This window comes from Cyprinus carpio, chromosome A13 (assembly GCF_018340385.1).
Source record: "Cyprinus carpio isolate SPL01 chromosome A13, ASM1834038v1, whole genome shotgun sequence".
NCBI lineage: Eukaryota > Metazoa > Chordata > Actinopteri > Cypriniformes > Cyprinidae > Cyprinus > Cyprinus carpio.
Window position 1 is genome coordinate 9,712,412 of NC_056584.1, and position 24,033 is coordinate 9,736,444.

Sequence of the window (24,033 nt, forward strand, 5' to 3'; positions counted from 1 at the left end):
AACACTGTGTCCAAATTGAGTCTTTAACATTTCTCAATACAAAAGATGTCTCTCCATCAACATTCAATGGTTTATCTTCTTATTTTAACACAAATTAACATCTAACACTACACACTGACAAACACTTTTTCCTTAAAGACGGATAAAGACCTTTTGCAGGCTAATCAAAAATTAGTTTATTTTTTAATGTTTTTTAATGTGAGCCAAAATTTACAAGTAGGGGAAGTTTCTGAGGACAGCCTGCTCTGTACTAGCACGCGCATCACCATCTCTGCAATATTATGTCATCATAAGGCAGTATTCAGATTCTCACGCAGGGTAGCTCGACTACGGAATAATTTTAGCATTTATTATCATAAGCAGTCCGAGAACGAACGACTGTTTATTTAATCTCAGACTTTTCTAAATGCACACTAGAGAGAGTGTATTTTGCAGCAACACGAATGCAGTATGCTGTAGTCCGGGTACCGCTTCTAGTCACTTCCTTGTCCTGCGGAGAGCATAAAGCAGTGACGTCGGCGGACCGGTCTGCAAGGTGGCTCTATAACGCCGCAGAGAGAAACCCGTCCTCCCGACCCAGAGAAACGACCCACGCCGGCGTGCGCACACAGACCAGACCAGCCACTTCATCGTGTGCGGCTCGACGTGTCACGCGCGCTGAATCTTAAAGATGTTTTACTGTGGATGATAGGCTGAGGGTTACCAAGCGACGCTCGACCGGGAGAACAGCCGTTACCAGCTGCCCCACTGTCTATGTGTCCGTGTACGGTACACCGGTGACCATGTCCTTGGTGAAGAAGAGTGACGAGGATCAGCGATGGCTGCCAACGCACGTGCAGGTAACTGTGCTGCGGGCCCGAGGGCTGCGCGCGAAGGGCAAACACGGTACCAGCGACGTTTACACCATCATCCAGCTGGGCAAAGAGAAATATTCCACGTGCTTGATGGAGAAGACCACGGACCCGGAATGGGGCGAGGAATGCGCGTTCGAGCTGCAGCCGGGGATCCTCGAGGAGGGAGGGCGAGACGCGTACCCACCCGGTAGTGGCGACCTGACTCTCACCGTGATGCACAGAGCTCTCATAGGACTGGATGTGTTTCTGGGCCAGGCTGTTATACCTCTGGACGAAGCCTTTCAGGAGCGGAAATGCATGAAAAATGAGTAAGTTTGCGTTAATGTTTGTTATGTATTCGTTGTCATTATTATCATCAGTGTCAGTCTGAAGGAGCAGTTGTGGCTTTTACTATGGTTAAAGGAATGAGAATGATTATTGTGCAATTAGCCCAGTCGGATATGTCTTACTCAAGAGTGCTGCAATGTGTTCCTCTGCAGTCACGCCCTCTTAAACGGGCCTGTGTGTTGACAGAGAAAAGTGGGTTTTCTGTGGTGCTTCCCATATCTGTTCCTCAAGCCTCTCAATGGTTCTCATCTTTCTCATCAAACACGCTGATTCAACTCCTGAGCTTATTAGTATAGGCTCACAGACCTCAAATGGGTGTGTCCCAACTGGGAGACATCCAAAATGTGTAGTGCTGGGGGGCCTCCGGTATCAGTGATGATGAGTAACACTTGTGTAGATGGCCTGTGTTTTTCATCTGTCTGATTCAGGTTGCTAAAATTGCATACAAAGTATTGGATGTGTCATTGTTTATCTGTATGAGCCTTTTAGCTTTGCTCTGTCACCTTTCTGATTATGTAAGACTAAGGCACAAGCAAGGAATAAGGCTTGGGTCATGTGTTTTCTCTTTAAATGTATTTTTCTTTGTTCTTCACCAACACGGTCTCTTAGTAGTTCATAGCTATTTTACATTTTGGGTAATTTGTATAGATTTGTACTGTCTCATTCATGAGTTTTTGTACAATCTGCTTACACCCCAGTGATGGTCATGTTTAGATGGTGGATCTTCATGCTTGGTTTTTTCTAAAAATCGTATGTTTTCAAATACGAAATTGCTAGGTTTCTCATGAGATGAGGTTGACTTCATAGGTCCATCAATTAAGATCCATTACAAATTAGAGCGTATACAAATAGGGTGTTCAACGAACCTCTTCTTTAGGTTATACTATAATCTTAGTAACTCAAAGATGGTTAAGACAGAAGTTTACTAATAAAATTATAGTTTGGCAGTTGACATGACCCGCATTTGATGTGCAACTCTGTTGCATCAAAAACTATTTGAAAAAGCAGTTTTTTTATACTTAAATTCATTTGTCAAATATTTAAATTAACTATTGAATGCAAAAATGTGCTTTAAAAATGGCCAAAATAAATGTTGACCAGAGAACCTAATTTTTTGGTTTTGAATAAAAATTAATGTCCATGTTATTTTTCAGCTACTCGTCATATTAGTAAGACATTGTTCTCCAAAAGTAACCAAGAGTTTTTGAGTGATACCAGAAGCAGCTGTGGTGCTAGATAACAGATATCAGAAGCTCAGAATAACTCAAAATAGACATTTGATCAGACCAGTGGAGCATGACTTATTCATTTCTCGTTCATCCTGAGACAAACGAAAACACATTCTTATGTTTTACTGTAGCATGCAAAGGAAAGTGTTTCAAGATGTATTTTAACCTGTGTGTAGAGTGTTTGTGCATATATTATTTGGTCTGATTCTGAGGAAATATATTTTACTGAGTAGTTGAGCGGGTGAGTGAGGCTCTATATCTAGAATCTAACACTATAGTTGTGAGAGGTTTATTTGCAGTACACGCCCCACTTCCTGTAACAGGCAAGCAAATAAGAAATCATTTATTTGTATTATATAGAGGGCCTTCAGTGCTGCTTTCTATAGATATTCTGGTATCACTTCTGTAGAGACATAATTGGAATTGATGTGTTTAACTTATGTGAAGAAGCCTCTTTTTTTATGAGACGAGTGATACTGTAAACCGTGCATTGTAGTTTAAGCCTACATAATCCACCCAATTAGTGCACTACACACAGGCATTAAATGGTAGCCTGAATGAGACCCTGTAACTCAAATCAATCAAATTTTAAGACAAATCGCTATAAATTTGTCAAAATGGCTCACACTTCTTTTATATTTCCTCTTTGAGTACGCCAGTAATCCATTGGACCATGTGTTCTTAAAGAAATAATTCACCCAAAATAAAAATGAGCTGAAATATATTGAAGATATAGGCTAGATGAATTTGTTTCTTCATCGGAACAGATTTGGAGAAATGTATCATTTGTTTCTTACGAACACACAGCTTTTCGCTTCACAAGATGTTAATTGATGGACTGGAGTTTTACTTGTGGATTACTGTGATGTTTTATCAGCTGTTTGGAAGCTCATTCTGATGGCACCCATTCACTGCAAAGGATCCATTGGAGAGCAAGTGATGTAATACTAAATAAAATTTCTTCAAATCTGTTCCCAATCAGCAATTTTTTATTTTTGGGTGAACTATCCCTTTAATGGTGCACTAAGTGATTTTTGCCAAATGATGTTGATATTTGAAAGCACCAAAACAAACAAGCCCATACCCTACAGGACCTCGCTCCTATTTTGATAACTCTGCCCACATGTACGTACACAACCCTGGCAGCGACGATGGCAGATTCTGTTATGCCTGCCGGCTGCAGCATATTCAAGCAAAAGCCAACACAGAATAGTTGTGTGAAAAAGCAAAATCAACTCACCTATCAAGAAGAAACAAAGCAACCTCGGCGTCTGATTCCAGGCCTTCCGGCTTCTTGAGTTCTCTCCGTTGCTTGAAAGCTGCTCCAAAATTTACGCGGGTCCTACCTCTTGCCTGATCGTAACCCTTCTTTTTAATGCTTTGTTCCTCCAAAAAATTTTTTTAATCTGCCATCTCTCGCTATCTGAAGTCGATCTGCTAATATACGGTTCTAATATTCGGTCCTTTAAAAAAAAAAAAAAAAAAAAATTGTAGGGGAAGTCGTGGCCTAATGGTTAGAGAGTTTGACTCCTAACCCTAAGGTTGTGGGTTCAAGTCTTGGGCCGGCAATACCACGACTGAGGTGCCCTTGAGCAAGGCACAGAACCCCCAACTGCTCCCAGGGCGCCGCAGCATAAATGGCTGCCCACTGCTCCGGGTGTGTGTTCACGGTTTGTGTGTGTTCACTGCTGTGTGTGTGCACTTTGGATGGGTTAAATGCAGAGCACGAATTCTGAGTATGGGTCACCATACTTGGCTGTATGTCACGTCACTTTCACTTTCAACTTATTTATTCTTATTTATACCATTTGTTATTCTTATGTTTCTGTTAAAATACAATACTACTAAATCATGCATAACATAATAGGTATTTTTTTTTTAATATAATAACAGTAACTGTTTTGAAATGAATAAGGATAAATAAGTAAAGAGTGACACATACACATACAAAACAAAACAAAAAAACCCCTAAAAATGGCATTTATTGTTATGGTTGACACACACAACACGGACTGATGCACACAGATGCAAGTTGTTTAAGCTGGGTTCCTGTTCAAGAGTCGCAAACAAAGTCAAATATTAATAAGTGTAAATGTCCACATGGTCATGTATGTCTAAAGGACCAAAGTTAGTCAGGTTAAATGAGCTTATTGATGCAGCTATTTTATTCCAACCATTACTCCTGGTCAGAGACTTCTGTAAATATGTAGTGTATATTTAGAGTTACAGTATGCTAAATGTTTCTTTGTAGCAGTCAAGGCAGCTAACCAAAGTTTCCAGTCTTTCTCTTTTAGAGGAAATTGAGAGTTATCATTCAACAGTAACAGAACAGGATCTTTAGGAAAACGAGTCCCGGTGACCTTGTACAGAACATCAAGCACCAAATCCCAAAAATCTTGCACATCTGGACAATCCCAAAGCATATGCATCAACGTGCCCACCCAGGCAACCTGTACCATAAAAATGACAATAAGGGTGTGGTGATAAACCCATAACATGTCTTATACGCATGGTTAAATATGCCCTGTGAATAATTTTGAAATGGATGAATTGATGATTAGGATTTGTGAATGCATGAAATTTATTATCCCACACTGTGTCCCATTCAATGTTTATATTAAAGGGAGTCAGTTCAGATGACCATGCTCTTGCTTTTGGAAAAATATCTGCTTTAAGATTTGAAAAACTACGGTAAATAAAAATAACATACTGTTCCTTTGTTTGGTGAAACTTCTAGATCAGCGATGGAAACCTCCTTATGACCTTTCCATCAAACATTGGTTACATTCCTTACTGGAGATATTATATCTGGAATTGTCATCAGCACGGAACCATCATACTAAACCGGTCACTTTGTCTATGTGGAAGAACTGTATTTGTTCAGTCAGGGATATTTTGGTCTCTTAAAATATTTTCATTATTTTTGTTGCTGTTTTATTCATTTACCTGTATTGTACCTATTTTTGAATTCCTGATGTGCTGTGGGCTGGGTGAGAGTTGGGTGGAGGTGATGTGGGGGTTAGTAGTTGTTAGTTTCATTTTCTTGTATACTTGTTTGATGTAATATATATGCTACCTTGAAAATAATAATAATAAAAAAAACTTAAAAAAAAAAAAGTTATAAGAGTTACAGTATGCTAGTTCCTGATGTGCATTTTCACAGGCTTTGACTCAAAGATACTGTGTGCATGTAAATATTTTTAAAGCTAAATATTTATTATTTCATGCTTTTTATTAAGTATAATCCCCCTTTGACATAAACTCAGAGTTATACATGGAAAAACACTTGGGCCTGGCTCAAAACTGATTTTCTTTTCTGAGTTTTGTCCATCTCAGGTATGTAGCAGAGCTCTACTCTCAATTTACTAAATACACTGAAGATTGACTTAATTGGTTTAATATTTGCTGAATATGTTGCTTACATGTGTTACTCACTTCTTGGTACCTGGTGATTTCCAGATTGAGTGTTGGTATCTCCCCTTGTTTGTGTAGATAGAGTGAATTGGGTAGACTGATGAATCATGTAGTTAGTGTGTGGGTTGGTAAATTACCATAGTAAGACTAGATCACTCTTGACTCGGCACTTCATGATTAAAGCAATTAGTCAGATGGGAAACCATCAGATTTTTCTATACCTGGCACGAAATGTGTTTCCATTTGCTGAATTTTTTTAAAAGGACCACACTGTGAAAGTGGCAGTTCTGCTGGATGCTGAGCAATACAGCCCACATTTAAGCACTCTGGGCAGGAGTCTGCTGCTCACCTCACACAGAGGTGAAATGATTGTAGTGCTGAATCTGGGTTATTTAGATTCATACTGGAACTAGTGGGTGTTTTGGGCTCATTGGTTTGGTATGGTTATCATAAAAGATGCTACAAAGAAAACAAACAGTGAAAACGAAAAGGAATCATTTGACTTGCTGACTAATCGCTTTTGAATCTTAAGCTGTTCAAAGACACAGAAAGTCACATTTTGTGCTTCAGCCACCACGTTAAGTTCTTCACACAAAACTCTTTGAGTAAAGTTAGACAAAATATTCAGTTATTAATTTTTACATTTTGCTTTTCTTTTTCTTAGTGGACCAGACATTGTTTGAGCACACTATTGTACATAACTAAAAGTTTGAGGTCATTGAACATTTAGTTTTATGTGTTTTATGTTTGTTTTATTGTATTTTTTTTTTTTTTTTTGAGTATAATATTTGCTACATCTGGCTTTTATGACTCATATAGTGATATAGTGGGAATATGGAGCTTAATGAGGAAAAACACCTCAGGTTTATTTAGGGACAGAAACTGGGCAAAATAAACAATTTTGTGCAGTTGCTGATATTTATATCCAAAAAGAAGGATGAAATTGTGAAACCTTTGATGTAAATCAGTGAGGTCTCAATAGGAGTATAACAGACTAAAATGCATATAATGTCACTCTCCATCTCCTAGTTGAAAATACTAGTGCTGTCAAATTATTAATCGCATGCAAAATAAAAAATTGTGTTTACTTAATATATGTGTGTGTAATGTGAATGTTTATTATGTATAAATGCCCATGCATATATTTTTCAAATATATACGTGTACGTGTGTATATTTACATATACATAATAATATATGTATGTAGTGTGTATATTTATGTAAACACAATCTTTTTTTTTTTTGAATACGATTAATCACGATTACAATAATATAAAGATATTTAGTTTTATCAAATTTTATTGTGGGAGGCAAAATGCAATGCAATGATGATTGAGAGATGACCAAATAAACATCCCTTAAAAGCCTCTTGTATATTTGAGACTCGCATTTTAACATGATTTAAAAAATGTTTAATGTTAGATGTTCATGTATTACCAATACTATTACTAATTACAATACAAAATATAAAATATATATGCCAAACACATCTCATTTTCACTTGAATGTGATGCTACCAGCAACACAGAGCACTGGAATAAGGCCAAATGTATTTATTAGTAAATGTGAATAATTAATGGACATTCATGTGTGGGTGGATCCGCCTGTTCATCTGTTAATTGGTTAATTGTTTTCTTTTAATGTGTTGACAAAGGGCTGTTTAAACAGCCAAGTTTCTAACGATAAAATTTTTTTTTTTATTACTAGTATGTATGTATGTATGTGTGTGTGTGTGTGCTCGCTGTCGGGTGGAGTGCCTAGAAAAGCAATAATGCTGATGGAAGAAAGCTGACCTTCTTGTCCCAGCTCTGCTTTTGTCAGCATGTGTGAGTTTGTGTGTGAATTTGTTTGTGTTTACATAAAATAATAATAATTATAAAACCCCCTGAGTATCCGGAAATCCTCCATTTAATTTAGCAGTAAGCCCATTTGCATTGTGATCTAAGTTCAAACGTATTTTTATTTGTTAGAAAATGAGAACTGTATGTGTGGATGTGAATGCAGAGGAGAGGGCACCTGGCAAACCCTAGCAGCATCAAATCAATAAATCTATTCTTCAGTCTTCAGTAGACTGACTTAGGTTTGGGTGATGTCTACCAAATTGGCATCAGACGATGTCTACAGACTACAGTGAAACATCACGATTGACGAAGGCATCGGGGGAGGGGTGGGGTGGGAGTTTATCAGTTCGTTAGATGGCCATTTGCCAAAACATTGAAATCAATTATATCATTAAAAAGGTTCTCATTTTCCATAAGATATTTTCAGCTTCATCTTCAGCAGCAATCTAGATTTAGGCACATCTAGCTTAGCAGTATTTGGAAATAAACTTTGATTCTTTGATGCTTTGTGCTGATCCCCCTTTTTATATTGTTCTTGTTATAAAGATCTCATTATTGTTCATAGGTGGTACCGGCTGCATTCTAAAACTGGCAAAAAGGAGAAAGAACGAGGGGAGCTTCAGCTGACCGTACAGTTCACTCGGCACAACCTGACGGCCAGCATGTACGACCTTTCCATGAAGGACAAACCTCGTTCTGCTTTTGACAAGCTCAGAGAACGTATGAGAGCTAAGAAGCGGCGTAGTGAAGAAGATTCCTCTTCTGCTATCGTCCCTGGAGGATACGGGGCACTGGCACGCATGCGGGGGCGGCTGCCGAGCGATGGGGGCGGCGAGGAAGACTACGAGGACGATGAAGGCGGGGAGGTCCGCAGGAGTAAGATGAGAAATTTTTTCCTGCGTGGGAAGTTGAGGAAGTCTTCAGACACGCGTTCAAGCACGTCACTGGGCTCCGAGAGCAGTGAGTCTTCATCGCGGGGCGGCAGCCTCAGCCCGACGGCAGGTATCAGTGTGGTGGTCTCAGATCTGTCCAACTCTCCGAGTAACAGCAGCAACCTGACTGCAGACAACAGTCCAGGTATGCACAACAGCATTGCCACTGCTTTTCTTTCCAACAAACAAACAAAAAAGCTCAAATCTGGGTTAGAGTGAGGTTTTTACAAGTGAATGGGGTCAATCTATAAATATTCAAATACTTCCTGTTTTAGAAGTTGAGCCATTAAAAAACTTGTTAGAAAAAAATTGCTCATTTTTTACCACTTTGCTGTCATAACAACGTGATGTTGTAAATCCTAAAACACTAAACAGTTTCACAGCTCAAATAATACACATATTAATGTGCCCATAATATGCTTATTCAATTTATTTTTGGGGTTTGTTAGAACACATTAACATGATTTAAAGTTCAAGAAACAAATTAAAAACAAATTTAGACTGATCCCTTATTTTCTTCAAAAAAATCAAATCAAATCAAGGTTACAGTGAAGATTCAATATTATGTCTCAAGTGCCGGTGACTGAGCTTAAATTGTATTGAACCTAGAAAATTCAGCATGAAAGGGAAATTCACTTTTCAGTTTTGATTTATTATTGTTATTTTTTTTTTTTTGCTTAATAGTTTTGTATCAAAATGTTATAACTCGACCTTTCGGTGAAACTACATACTTCTCTCTGGTGGCATATGCTGAACTCTCCAGTCATTTAGTCTACTTAAACTCCACCCATTCTTACAAGCCCGTCCAATCAACAACTGATCCACATAATTAAGCCCCCACATTACATTTTTTCTTTTACAATAATTTGTTTCACTCAGATAAATGTCAAAAAATTGAAGAAAATATTTTTCTTTTATTACGTCACAAATTTAAGAAACCAATAAAGCTCTTTCTCTTTCAGAACACACAGTGGCTCCCTCACCACAGGTATCTCCTGTCAGACATGTGATGTACGACATCAGCTTACCAGTGCCTCATTCTCTGACGTCAGAGTACGACACCACGATTCTGCTTCCTTCAGTGTGCGTGAATGGGAATCCGGTGGAAACATCTCCTCTCACTCACCACCCACCATCACTCATATTACAGCAACCTCAGCCAGAGTCAGCCAAACCAATAACTCAAAAGTCAGGTCAACCACAGGCAACCACGCTGCCAGCTAAGCCACAGAAAACCGACTCAACTCAACCGAAATCCCAAGAGACACAGCTACTCAAGTCCGAGTCAAAGCCAAGGCCCGAGCCCCTGCTCCCAGCCCTCGGGGTGTTTCAGAAGGGCTCCTCTCTCTCCCTCTCCTACAGAACCTCTCTCGCCGTGGGGAAGAAAAGCAGAGCGGCGGCCCTGTGGATGGCCGTCGCTGGTCCTTTGATAAACCTGGAGAGGAAGAAAAAGCCGCCATTGTAGCAGCATTAGAGCAAGCTGGAAGAGTTACAGATGAGGTGGAGATGAAAACAGTGATACCTGCTGGAGAGACAGAGACTCAGAACAAGAAAAGGAGGGGACGGTTCTCACATGGGAAAGGTGATTCGGCTGGGAAAGGACCAATCGCGAGTAAAGAGGAAGCAGAACGTGCTCAACCACTTGTAGAAGTCAAACATAAAGGATGGTTTAGCTCCAAGGACTCACACAGTAAACCCAGGTAAAATTATATTTGCCATATTTATGATAGAAATGCTAAATAGAAGCATGTGTGTTTGTATTTGTGGTTCAGTAAGAGTGAACATTGTGACATGCAGCCAGAGATCTAGTTTCAGCATCTGCATTGCAGAGGGAGGTGTTGCCTGGAAACCTGAACTCTTGAGTTGTTTCTCTCTCTCTCTCTCTCTCTCTCTCTCTCTCTCTCTCTCTCTCTCTCTCTCTCTCTCTCTCTCTCTCACACTTGTTCTTCCTCAGTACCAAGATTTGATTTCTCTGTTATAATCAGCAAATGCTGTTTTTGTATTGCAGACAGATGGATCTGAATATGTGTGGGAGTGTTTGTGTTTGCTATGAATGGGAGGAGTCACTCAGTTTAATTCTGTCATTGACCTTAACCAGTATAACTACATTATTGTTTCTGTTGTAGGTGTGTATGCTGTCCATTGTTTGGTAAATATTTTATTTTTTCATGGGTGATGGTAGATCACACTCTGATCTATTTTAAAAAAAATTTTTTTAGATTTGGTTTTTGGTTTTTTTGGTTTGGGTTTTTGTATATTAGTGATGCGGCTATTGATATGATCAATCTTAAACAGATACAAGACCCTCTAGGATTTAGCAAATTCATGAAATCCCTACATTAATTGGGAGGGCTTGCAATTGTCACATCTACAGTTTTTCAGCAAAAACGCAAACTAGAGGGGAGCAAGAAAGCAATATTAGCTAATTAAGATCTGTGAATGTTAAATTAATCTCATGTTGAGGTTTCCTGCTGATGTCTTTGAGCAAATTCCACAGTGAGCATCATTATGTTGTACTCACTCTGTAGGGCACTTGAAGTGAGATTACTCAGAAGAGAGCAGCATTACAGCTCATATCTGCACATTTGGTACATGTGCGAAGACGTCACTGACACTTTATTTTAAATCCTATTAGTCAAAAAACAGGTGAACTTTTGCTTCCAGTATTGTTCTTTTTGTTTCTTGGGTTTTGAAATTCCAAGTAAGACTTCAGCCTTTAATATTGTAAGAAATGACCATACTAGGGTTGTGTTGTCATAAACTGCAAAAATAGTTGAAAATAGTCTTAATTGAAATGACCGTCTTCTGCATACTACGCTAAGGGCCTTTTGGAAGGGCTATTGCTTACATTGGTTTGGAATGACCCTACAAAAAGCACCACATTTGAGCATAGTCTGTCAAAGATGCAAAAATGCCTTTTGAAATTTGCTTCTTGATAACTTTAAGATCAAAATTTAATACTAAGACCATGGTTTATGGTGGGTTTACACAGCAAAACACAAAAATTCTGCAAATAGCAGTGCTATTTCTGCGATGCAGTCATTTGAAAAAAAGTCCCTTGAAATCCTGATGGGAGGGAGATAAATGTGTTTACACAAATAGACCTCAAAGAGAATATAATCTATACTGATCAAGTTATTATTCACCCATGAAATGTCCCATAGCAGGCTTAATCTTTATGACTAATGACCTATTAAATGGATACAGATTAAGCCTTGACCTAACATAAAAACAGTTTTATTTTGACAGTCACCATTTAAAATGCAGTTTAGCTCACAACTATTGTTAATCTTTTCCTAAGCAACTGGCTTCTTGCATGTTTTTATTAACTCTGCCGCATACAGTTCAAATGATTTAATAGAATTGTCATTGAAGTTCATCTACTGGAACATGTCAAATACCCCAACCAATCACATGCTCTCTTATGTTTACTTCCTTGAAGCAAAAAATGATGTAGTTTGTGTATGATCTTAACTATATGGGCATAGATGTCGGTCTGTAAAAGACTTGTTTGCTCTGTCTTTCTTTTTTCTGCCTCTCACCTCTCCCTCTGATATAGTTGGGGGATTGTTATGGTGTTTCTACACATTTCAAGGCAGAGCAAGTCTAGCCAGACACTGTGTTCGAAATATTATCTTGCATCATATTGTATCACATTACAAGGCACTACTGCATGTTTTTTCTTTGATACAATACACAAAATGAATATACTGTAGTATATTTAGTCATTATCATGACCTGTTATCATATGCATATGCAGATGTTTGACACTGCACCGTTGGGGGTACTACCTGACCTTGTGTGCTCTGATTTTATTATGCAAAGTTGGTGTTATTTAGTGTCCTTGTGTGTGTGTGTGTGTGTGTGTGTTGGTGTGTACTATATATATATATTATATATATATATATATAATATATATATATATATATATATATACAGGTCCTTCTCAAAAAAATTAGCATATTGTGATAAAAGCTCATTATTTTCCATAATGCAATGATAAAAATTAAACTTTCATATATTTTAGATTCATTGCACACCAACTGAATATTTCAGGTCTTTTATTGTTTTAATACTGATGATTTTGGCATACAGCTCATGAAAACCCAAAATTCCTATCTCAAAAAATTAGCATATTTCATCCGACCAATAAAAGAAAAGTGTTTTTAATACAAAAAAAGTCAACCTTCAAATAATTATGTTCTGTTATGCACTCAATACTTGGTCGGGAATCCTTTTGCAGAAATGACTGCTTCAATGCGGCGTGGCATGGAGGCAATCAGCCTGTGGCACTGCTGAGGTGTTATGGAGGCCCAGGATGCTTCGATAGCGGCCTTAAGCTCATCCAGAGTGTTGGGTCTTGCGTCTCTCAACTTTCTCTTCACAATATCCCACAGATTCTCTATGGGGTTCAGGTCAGGAGAGTTGGCAGGCCAATTGAGCACAGTAATACCATGGTCAGTAAACCATTTACCAGTGGTTTTGGCACTGTGAGCAGGTGCAGGTTTTCATCTTCATCTCCAGCAGATGGAAGCATGAAGTGCTCCAAAATCTCCTGATAGCTAGCTGCATTGACCCTGCCCTTGATAAAACACAGTGGACCAACACCAGCAGCTGACATGGCACCCCAGACCATCACTGACTGTGGGTACTTGACACTGGACTTCAGGCATTTTGGCATTTCCTTCTCCCCAGTCTTCCTCCAGACTCTGGCACCTTGATTTCCGAATGACATGCAAAATTTGCTTTCATCCGAAAAAAGTACTTTGGACCACTGAGCAACAGTCCAGTGCTGCTTCTCTGTAGCCCAGGTCAGGCGCTTCTGCCGCTGTTTCTGGTTCAAAAGCACACGCCTGTGCACGGTGGCTCTGGATGTTTCTACTCCAGACTCAGTCCACTGCTTCCGCAGGTCCCCCAAGGTCTGGAATCGGTCCTTCTCCACAATCTTCCTCAGGGTCCGGTCACCTCTTCTCGTTGTGCAGCGTTTTTTGCCACCCTTTTTCCTTCCCACAGACTTCCCACTGAGGTGCCTTGATACAGCACTCTGGGAACAGCCTATTCGTTCAGAAATTTCTTTCTGTGTCTTACCCTCTCGCTTGAGGGTGTCAATGATGGCCTTCTGGACAGCAGTCAGGTCGGCAGTCTTACCCATGATTGCGGTTTTGAGTAATGAACCAGGCTGGGAGTTTTTAAAAGCCTCAGGAATCTTTTGCAGGTGTTTAGAGTTAATTAGTTGATTCAGATGATTAGGTTAATAGCTCGTTTAGAGAACCTTTTCATGATATGCAAGAGTTTTTAAAAGCCTCAGGAATCTTTTGCAGGTGTTGCCAAAATCATCAGTATTAAAACAATAAAAGACCTGAAATATTTCAGTTGGTGTGCAATGAATTTAAAATATATGAAAGTTTAATTTTATCATTACATTATGGAAAATAATGAACTTTTATCACAATAAGCTAATTTTTTGAGAAGGACCTGTGTATATATAATATAATATACATATACATATACATATATATATATAATATAATATAATATACACACTATCCAGAGTGTGAACACTGCTAAATATGATAGTATAGTATTTCGAGCACAACAGCACATTTTTAATAACACCGTTATTTAGCCTGTTGGCTAAATGATCTCTATTTAGAGGTTTGTTTTCTTTTTTTTTTTTTTTTTTTATTTATTTATTTTGTTGTTGTTGTTTAAAATAGCATTGTGCACAAGTAGTACACATGCAGTGCTGTGGGACATTAGTCACTCTTGTCTGAAGGATTTTGCATTTTGGATGGTGAAGGTCATTGGTCATTGCTCTTGGCCATCAGTGTTTCTCGCCGTTATTAAGGGTTTAATGGAGGCCACGGTCACTAATGGTGTGCACTTTATATACCTTCCTTTCACAGCCCTCTGGTGTCTCCTCAGTCAGACTCAAGTGCCAGTACAATCTGTCCCATTGTACCCTTGACCTTTAAGGACCCTTCACAGAGTATGGCTGACAAAAACACTAATCCCTTCACTTCTTCCCCACCCCTTTTTGATGCCAATCCATTCCTCCCACACGTACAGCAGAATTCTTTCTTTCAGGAGGTTCATTCTGCTGCTCCTTTAACTCCTGATGTGCTTTCTCTCTTTAGCTCAACCCACTCACAGTCTGGCGGTAACGCCACCCTAGATTTGCTAAGGACTGGAAACCAAAAAGGACCTTCCCAAATGGATATCTCAATTGATCCTTTAATTACTCGCTTCAAGGGGCCGACAGAAAAGGATGACTTTGAACATTTTACTAAGGACAGATTGAAGTCAGAGGAGGTGAATGAAACAATGAATTCAGTTACATCCCCTGCTCTTCTTATGAAAACAAATAATCAAGAGCTCTCAGGTGCTTTGGGTGGCTTAATGGTGTCGGATACAAATTACCCAACTGATTTAGGACAAACTGCTTCAGCAAGTACTGTAGAGACATCTAAGGAAACTGCTGCTAACACACCTCAAGTTTCAGGAAGGGATGTTAATTATATTTACTGTAGTTCTAACAAGCCTGACCTCACTGCTCATGGGGTGCATGGCTTCCCAGAATTTGATCTCAATTCATCCGAAATCTCCTTACCCGAAAATTCCAGTTTAGAGTTTTCTGAACTGAATACACTTGCATGCCCTTATCCTGCACTGTCACCCCGCTCCAATAATGAAGACAGTGCTGATGACACAACTCTTGAAGGCTGCCCAAAGAACAAACAAAATGCCAAATCAGATGTCACACAGCCAACAGTATCAGAAGCAGACACTGTTGACCTTCCTCCTAGTTTCTCCGTTCAATTTTCAGAGGTGGTGTCTGTAAGTCCTGAAACATCACAGAGGCCTGAAATGCTAGAGTTTGCTAAAGATTTTGAGTCTGTGACAGTCCATGAGGATCCTATGCAACTCTGTAGAGACAACAGCTCAGGTGACACCCTGGAACAGTCCACTGTGACATCTGATTCCTTAGGTGGAGACCAAGACCACCAGTCTATTGAGCACCATTTTTCTCCACAGGCAAACATCATTCAAAGTAATATAATACATTCTAAAGAAGAATTTTGGAGATCAGATGCCTCACTCATTCAAAATGTGGCAGTAAGTGGAAAGTCCCTATTTGAAGCCACTGAGCCTTCAGTATTCCATGTTCAATCAGAACAGAATTCCCTAGTATTAACTGCTCTGCCAGTGAAGAACAGAGGGAAAACGGGTGCAGTTATGGATGCCATGCTTCATAAAGAATCAGGAAATGATCTCTTAGAGGGTGTCAGTAGTAAAGATATCTGTTCTGAAATCAAAGATTTTGTTCCTGAGAACCTAATTAACGGGCCTTCCTTTCCAGTACTCTCAAAATCCATGTCTAATGACATGCAGGAAGACAAACAGAAAGTCAGTATATTGCCAACCAGTCCATTTATGAAAGATTACCTGGTAAGTCAACTTAGCACCATTAGTGAAGAGGAAGAAATAATGCATTCTAATAGACCGACAGTTCCTGTAGGACATCTCCATCCCACCACTGGAGTTGGAACAGGGACAGGGGAGGATACATCAGATCCAAACTCAGTGCCCTCACCTGGTAGAGTGCTTCTTCAGAGCCTGTACAAGAGTGCAGATTCAGACCAGTATCTTACTTGTGTATCTCAACAGGATTTCCCGTTTTCCCCTAGCTTAGAGCTCACAAAGGAAGTGAAACCAAGACATGATCTGTCTGAGGAAGACACTTCAGAATTTGAATCCTTGCCAAACCATATCCCTAATGTTGTGTCACAAGATGACACATCTGTAAAAGGCGTACCAGAAATGGGTTGTAGGCAAGATCAGGTCATAGCAGAAAACATTATTTCTTCTCCAGAAGCCTTGCCAAAACAACAATCTCCTCTGGCTGTTCTACCAAATAATTGCTTATTGGACCTCCTCCCAGAAACACACACCTTTACACCAAAACCAGCCTCCTCACACAATACTTCATCTGAGAACATGATAAAGTCAGATTTTGACGAAGCAGTGCTATACTGCAACCCTTCAGCGGTTCTTGTTGAGAAATATGACTTTCCCAAAGATATGTCGCCAATTGTTGTTACCTCAGAAATGATAGCAGAACTTGAGGTTCAGCTTGCGCCATTAGATACAGACACATGTCTGGTAGATGAGTGTAAAAACTGCCCAAATGATGGATCCATTAATTTAGAATCTTTTGAAAATGAATCAGAGGACAACTTGCATTTAGTCCAGTTGACCGATTCTAATGCATTTGTATCTAATTGTTCATCAGGACAAACCTCCAGTATCACTCAGGACTTTGTCATAACTGATTCTGACCTGAAAAACGTCTTTGTACCCCAGCCAACTGAAACACACTTTCTTTGTACTAGCAAAGGTCCTGTTTCAAACCCTGAATCTGCAGAAACTCACAATGACTTGGAACCAAATCCTAAACCAGCAGAGAGTCTAGACGTAAATACTGATGTGTGTACAACTCCAGCTGTTCAACATTCTGAGACACCTGTCTCAGTTCCAGTGCACTGGCCCCCTTTACCCCAGCCATCAGCCCCTTCACCCTTCAACCAGCTAACAATGACTTCAAGGAATGATCATAATCTTAACTTTACATCTTCTTTGTTCAACCTTTCACCTGTTGCTTCCTCAACACCACATGTAACAGTAGACACTAATGCGCTGCCCCAGCTATTCCCCTTCCCCACAATTCCCCCTACCTCAGTGGAGTCATTGCCACGTCCAGAACTTGCTGCTCCTCTTCCTGCTATGCAGCCTGTGAATTCTACAGCATACAATCGTTTTCTCCAGGATAAAACACAGACATCTGATCATCAGAGCAGGTGAGGTCTCAATTAGCTTTGCTGTAGTTGTCATGAGAGACCGAGGTTGATTCCTCAAGGTCTTGATCTTGCACTGATAGGCACATCTGAAGATCTTTTTTAAAATCCTTGGGCTCACCGGTCACTTTCATTCTCTTTGCAATTGTCTTCACTGATGTTCAAAGGTAAAATCTGTAATTATTGAAACTGAAAATTTCTACTCCTCGAAATTAGTGCTGATCCAACATGGAAATGTAGGAAAACCGATTATTTATATTTTGTTTAAATATATTGCACAGATACCATTAAAAAGTACAATTTATTGGCTGATAGAGATAAGACCACCAATATATAGTCCATCCATGCTAGAAATTATTTTGGTGTTAGACTATGTATGGGCTACAGCATCATAAACTGAGGTTCTCCATGCATCTACCATTGATATCTTGCCGGTTTCAGTAACTACAGAGTTCCTGTTTTTGCAAATATGTGGTGTGAGGTATGATTCTTGTGAAAATGGTGTTATGGCGTTGGGCAAGATGTCTTTTGGGATGTCTTATTATATGCAGCCATCAATGCGCTTCACTTTCTCAGGTTGCAGGGTGACTCTTCCCCTTCATCCACATCTTCTCTCTTGTGTTAATTTGTTTGTGGTAGCAGCACGTCTCCTGATTTCTCCATGGACAGTCACACATAAGCTCACACTCTCTTGTGGATCCTACAGTAGAGATGGGGGAGCCTCGCTTCAATTAGCAGGTGTTAACCTAGTGAGCTGTGAGTGTGCGTTGTTCAGTCCAAAGGAAGCTTGCCAAAGTACATTTTTAGTTTCTATGATTTTGGGGGCTTGGTTGTTTCTTTCATATTTTTTCTTTTTTTTTTTTTTTAGCTCAATTACCCCTATTGCATCTGGTCTAAGGGGCTATAGGATGGTGACTGAAGAAAGCATTTATTGTGTTCTTGAGATCTCTTTTCTCTCAGAACTAAGGTCTTTTTATGAAAACATCTTAGTTGGTGTGCTGCTGTGAATAAATTCCTTAACTCATTATATTAAGCTGTCACCATTGTTTTTAACACTCTTCCCCATCTAATCTTGACATATCATTGTCTTTTAGTCCACACCCAGTGAAGCCATTGACACCTCCTGACGAGAAAAGGTCAGAGGGTCGCTCAGTACTAGAGAAGCTTAAATCCACCATCCACTCAGGACGAACAGGCCAGGATGCTGACAAGAAGGTACTGCATGAGTATAAAGCAGTCCACTTTGTAGCTATTTGAGTAAACAGATCGCATTTAATTCATTGACACTGATTAACCTAAAAACATTTAGTCAGCTTTCACTTGTCATGCACTTGATCTCCTTATTGGCTTCTTAATACAGTGCAATTACAACGGTTTTCCTACTCTGATCATTATTAAAAAATAATATTATTGCAATATTTATCTAAAAACATATTAGATATAATTTTTCCACAAGAGTAAAAACAGTAGCAATTAGAAATATGTTTTAAAATATAATTGATGAATAACTGTTTTCTATTTTAATACATTTTAAAATGTAATTTAATACTGTGATGCAATGCTGAATTTTCAGCTTCATTACTCCAGTCTTCAGTGTCACATAATCCTTCAGAAATCATTCTGATGTGCTGATTTGGTGCATTTCTTATCAATGTTGAAAACAGTCGTGCTGATCAATACATTTGTAAAAACCATGATATTTTTGCAGAAATGCATTATGCTCAGACATGATATTTTTACTTTAACATTTAGATGAAAGCTTAGTAGAATAATTAGCTAAAATTAAAATGTTTGAATATGAATCAAATTAAATGTGCATCTATGTTACTACTACTAGTACTACTTACAATAATTCTTTCATTAACATGATCACAAATCAAATATAAACCAGAAGTGACTTTTTTTTTTTTTTTTAATCAACTTCAAAATATTTTATGCAATGTAAATCTTTTCTTGTCTTTCTTGTTTTAGCCACTAGTGGAGGGAGGAGGCTCGTACTATCACCTGAACCACAGCGAGCTGGTGAATTTGCTGATCCAGCGGGATACAGAGCTCAGGCAGGAACGGGAGGAGTACGAGAAGCGAGGGGCATTGCTGGAGAAGCGCGAGACAGAGCTAAAGAAGATGAAGGTTCTGATCAGGGATCTAGAAGATTACATCGACACACTTCTTGTACGCATCATGGAGCAGACCCCCACGCTGCTGCAGGTTCGCTCCAAGATGAAATGAAACAACAAACGCCTCCACTATCCCTCCACATATCCTGGATGGATGTCACAACCCTGCACTGCTACAGCAACCATATAGATGTAGAGAGCTATCTGGCGCTAGGTGATGGGTCTGGAGCAAAGGGTATAGATTTGGTGTTCTTAACTGTGTCCTAAAATACCCGGGCCTCTACTGAGTACGTAACGTATGCATTGCAGGTTTGCATTGATGGTTAAAGGTCGGCACTCTGCTGCTAAACTTTAAAGCTGGTAAGATCCATTTTGACATGTGTCAGCTGATATTCACTCACTAGACATGTCACTAAGACACATGCCAGTCCAGCTATGTACCAAAACCACCTGTCAGTCGAAAGGAAGGCATGACTGTGACATGCCAGTCTTCTAGTGTTAGTGTGAATGCTTTTTAATGCACGAAGAAAAACATTGATTTATCTTTTGTTTGTTCTATCATGTTTTAACATATACTGCTCAGCTGCTGGAACAGAGAACAAAAGAAAGATTTTGAGATCACTTGAAAGTGTACGAGAGTAGCTTTAGTCGTAGAAAACAGGAAAGAGAGCAGAATCAGCCAGTTTCGAATCAGCTTGTGCCTCCCTACATGTCTTCCGCACTTTACTTAAGAGCTTAAGGGTAGAGGCTCACACCAACTGACCTTCTAGCTTCGGTTTGTAGGTCAGTGTCCTTCCTCTCTCTTCCTTTGCTTGAGCCAATGCACGTACATCGCTGCCAGTGCTTTCAGGTGTAATGAATGGGATATATACTGTATTCATTGCATATATGCCACTCTGACAAAATGCCAGATGCTGCCTTATCATACAGTATTTTCTCCATTCTGTTCTCGCTGAACTCACCACTTTTTATTAGATTGCACATTATATTACAAAACTAATGGCGGAGGAGTGTTTCAAGTGAAACTTTCCCAAGACTGTTAGGCATCGAAATGAACAAATGGATCGGAATAGAGAACGAAAGCCATGAAAACAGCAAATGCCAGAAATGATTTGCTCTAAATTCACGTTACAGTATTTTCAATACCGCACCGGCTCTGTTAATGTTACTGTAATGTAATTCTGGTGTTTCTATGATGTTGCCACTGTCAGTGTTGCCACTGTATGTGTACACTGTAGCACTATATGTAGATGTGTGATAGAGGCGTAGGCCGCAGCACTTTTAAACCTCACACCGAGGCATTTACAACAGTTCTTTCTCAACATCTTAGGAAGTGCACGTAGTCAAACACACATTCACTGCACAGACTACTCATCCTCTAAACACAGAATATTCATGTTGTATCAGTGCTAGTCCCTGCTAGAAAGTTCAAGATATTTCTGTGAGTAGAAGCACTTAAGGACTCGTGTGCACTGAAGGTTTGTCTATTAGACATTTGTAGGTGGATTAATGAATGTTAATTTTTTAAGGCTTAACGTAAAAGTTTACAGTTTTCCAAGAATGTTCCATTTTAATCATGCAAATATCTATTTATGTTTTTTTATTATATTTTGCTTTGTGGCCAGGTCTTTTGTCACCTTTTCTTTTGGGTGGTCTGAAGGTCTGTACAGTCTCTCATTTCCTTTAAATGCTGTTTGTGTACATTGTGATTTCTAAAGGTCAGTTGTAATAGAAAGCAATAGATGTGAAGGCCAGGCTTTTGCAGAATTTAAGAGATTCATACTTTTCTAGGTCTAAACAGAAGGAATGTAATATGAAATGTTTGCTTAGGTTGCCAGTGTGTTGAACAGCAGTTTATATAAATATTAACCAACACACACAGCTTGCAGTCTAGTAAGAAGGTGTGTTCAAGTGCCCTTGGCTGAATGTTATCATGAGATGTGTGTGTGTAGAAGAAGATTTGTATGCTTTTAATGGTGAAGATGATAATCAAAGCTACATTTTTATGTAGTACAAACTCTGGAACTTGCAAATAAAAACTTGTGTTTACTATACTACTGTACATTTCAGTTTATTTTTAGAGGTCTGGACTGTCTTTTTTTTTCCTTTTTCTTTTAAGGTCATTTAAAACCTAATTTTTTTTTTTTTTTTTAAAGAATTGCAAAGGGTTTATTTTAAAGTTGTAGGAATGCATCAGTAAGCAGTTTGATGCCCGAGTCCTCATTCTTAAAACTATAATAGGCTCAATTCTTCCTTCTTTGGTGTAACTTTCAGTGGATTCCTGTCACAGTCAAGATGAGAATGGCTTAAATTAACCTCACGTATCAAGTAGCATTTAAGCTCCGTACATTATGGGTTTGTTTAGTGGAACCATTTGTTTTAGGTGCAAACTATTTGAAGTGCTTCCCTGAGGTGCTGCTCGATTGGATGTTCAGGGTGTAGTTACATGACTGTCCACTGGAGGTTGTGAAGTATTATTTTTTATTTTTTTTATCAAATGCCTCATCTGAGAGATGTTCAATTGACTTTTGGTGTGCTCTTAAGCATCTCTGCTAAGAAAAGGTCTCTGTTGATGAAATAAACTTTTCACTTTAGGATGCATCTCTGACTGTCCTTATTTGACATGAAGACAAAGCTCTCATGGGTCTCAAATTAAACCACTATTTCAACACTAGTAAATGGAGCACTAAATGTAATTAAGTCATACATTTTTAGTTTTAAATGTATTTAAAAGGCATTTACCTCAGTAATTGGAGGACATATTTAGCTTCCAGTCACACCATTAGTCAAACAAATGTGATAAAAAGATTTAGTTTGCTCACACTAAATTAGGTCCTTCTGATATTTTTAGAGCATGCTGATAGGAGAACATAATTTACAACAAAATGAATATTGCACAGCATATACAATGACTATCTCAGGTAAATACATTAGATACAAATTTTAGAAATTCTATGATCAAATCACACACCCTGTACAGAAACAAGGTCATGACTAAACTGAACCACATGATATAGTTAAGCGACTGAAATTCCCTAATTTATTAATGAAAGAAAAACAACGATTCACTGACGTTCATGGCAATTTTTTAAACCCAAATCAAACCCAAACAGTTCACTGCAGTGTTTGCTTCTTCCGCCCTCACTCCTTGTTTAAGTCGCATTAACAGTGACCTCTGTTGGTGACATAACTGCTTTGGAAAATGTGTTGTTGCTTAGTCAAACACATTTTTAGATTACCGGCAGAAATACTGTAGTATAGCCTCAGATGGGTCATTTAAAATTTAAATGAATTCTGTTCGAATTGTTCCAAAACGTCATAATCTAGGCTATATATATCCTACTTGTATGTGAAATACTTTAGTGATCTTTTGAGTACCTTTTTTGACATTCTTTAGATGTTAAATTGCTTATAAAAGTCCCCTATAATTAGCACCCCTCAATTAATTATTTTCGAGCTTCAGAATCAAGTATGAAGAGATAAAACGTCGTTAAAAACTATTTTGTGCCAAAGCTAGTTCATTAACAACACTATTCTCTGTTAAAACATGTGGAAACTGGAGCATTCACTGCGTCAAAAAAACAATTTAAACCATTTTGTATGCATTAGTGACTCAATAACTTTAACCTCAAAGGAAGATATACGTTATTTATTCATTCATTTATTTATTTAATACAGATAATTCACATCTGGTGTTATTGCTCCAGCGGTACCGTCCTTCATATGTGCAGAGGACCGTCTGTTAGACGTGATAAACAGAATATGTTGCGTGCTGCTTTTGAATCTTGCATTCCTCCTTGCACACACACGTTTGAACATTTTAATTGCGTTGGAAGAACTTTTTAGGTCTACAGATCAGCCAGCAGACAGTTGGTGCGCGCGCATAATGAGGCGGACACACCTGGCGCGCGACAACAACTGGCTTTGCCCTGGTGTCAGAGTCTGCATCAGCAGCTGACTCCCGCGTCTGGAGAAAGTTTCTGGTACCCCAGAAGTCATTTGGCGAATCATTTAAGGAAATCGTGAACATATGATTAATAATCATGGTTATTTTTAATCACGGAACTGAACTGTTCTTGTTCCACACAGACCTGACCTTCAAGACAAGAAGTAACTTAGTATTTTAGGAATTCATGAGATTCTTTAGGGGGAAATCATCATTTGCACAGACACAAATGAATAAATAAAGTGACAAGCATAATATTAACCAACGAATAGCACAAGTGAAGTTAATTTAGTTTATACAACATGGGTAGGTATAGATACATATAAATTGAGACAAGTATCTAATTTTTTGTCATTGTCATTTTAAAATATGATGCCGAATAACTTAACCAAACAATGCCATGTTAAACAGTTAAAGATCTCCACTATACTAGTAAAAGTATAGCTCTTTGTATAGCTCGAGGTAAGCAAGAGTCTTTTGAAATGTAAACCTCAAATGATTTGATAGTTTGTATGTGAA

The 24,033-nt window shown here is 38.7% G+C and overlaps 1 protein-coding gene across 1 annotated transcript; it reads left to right on the top strand.

Annotated features, from left to right (window-relative positions):
- LOC109079457 lies at nucleotides 1-22,162 on the top strand. The gene is given in 7 exon segments (XM_042768700.1): nucleotides 1-1,162; nucleotides 8,230-8,741; nucleotides 9,559-10,064; nucleotides 10,067-10,296; nucleotides 14,734-17,454; nucleotides 18,546-18,666; nucleotides 19,423-22,162. Coding segments are annotated over 7 exon segments (4,728 nt in total). The 5' UTR covers nucleotides 1-782; the 3' UTR covers nucleotides 19,681-22,162.
- The last annotated feature ends 1,871 nt before the right edge of the window (nucleotides 22,163-24,033 follow it).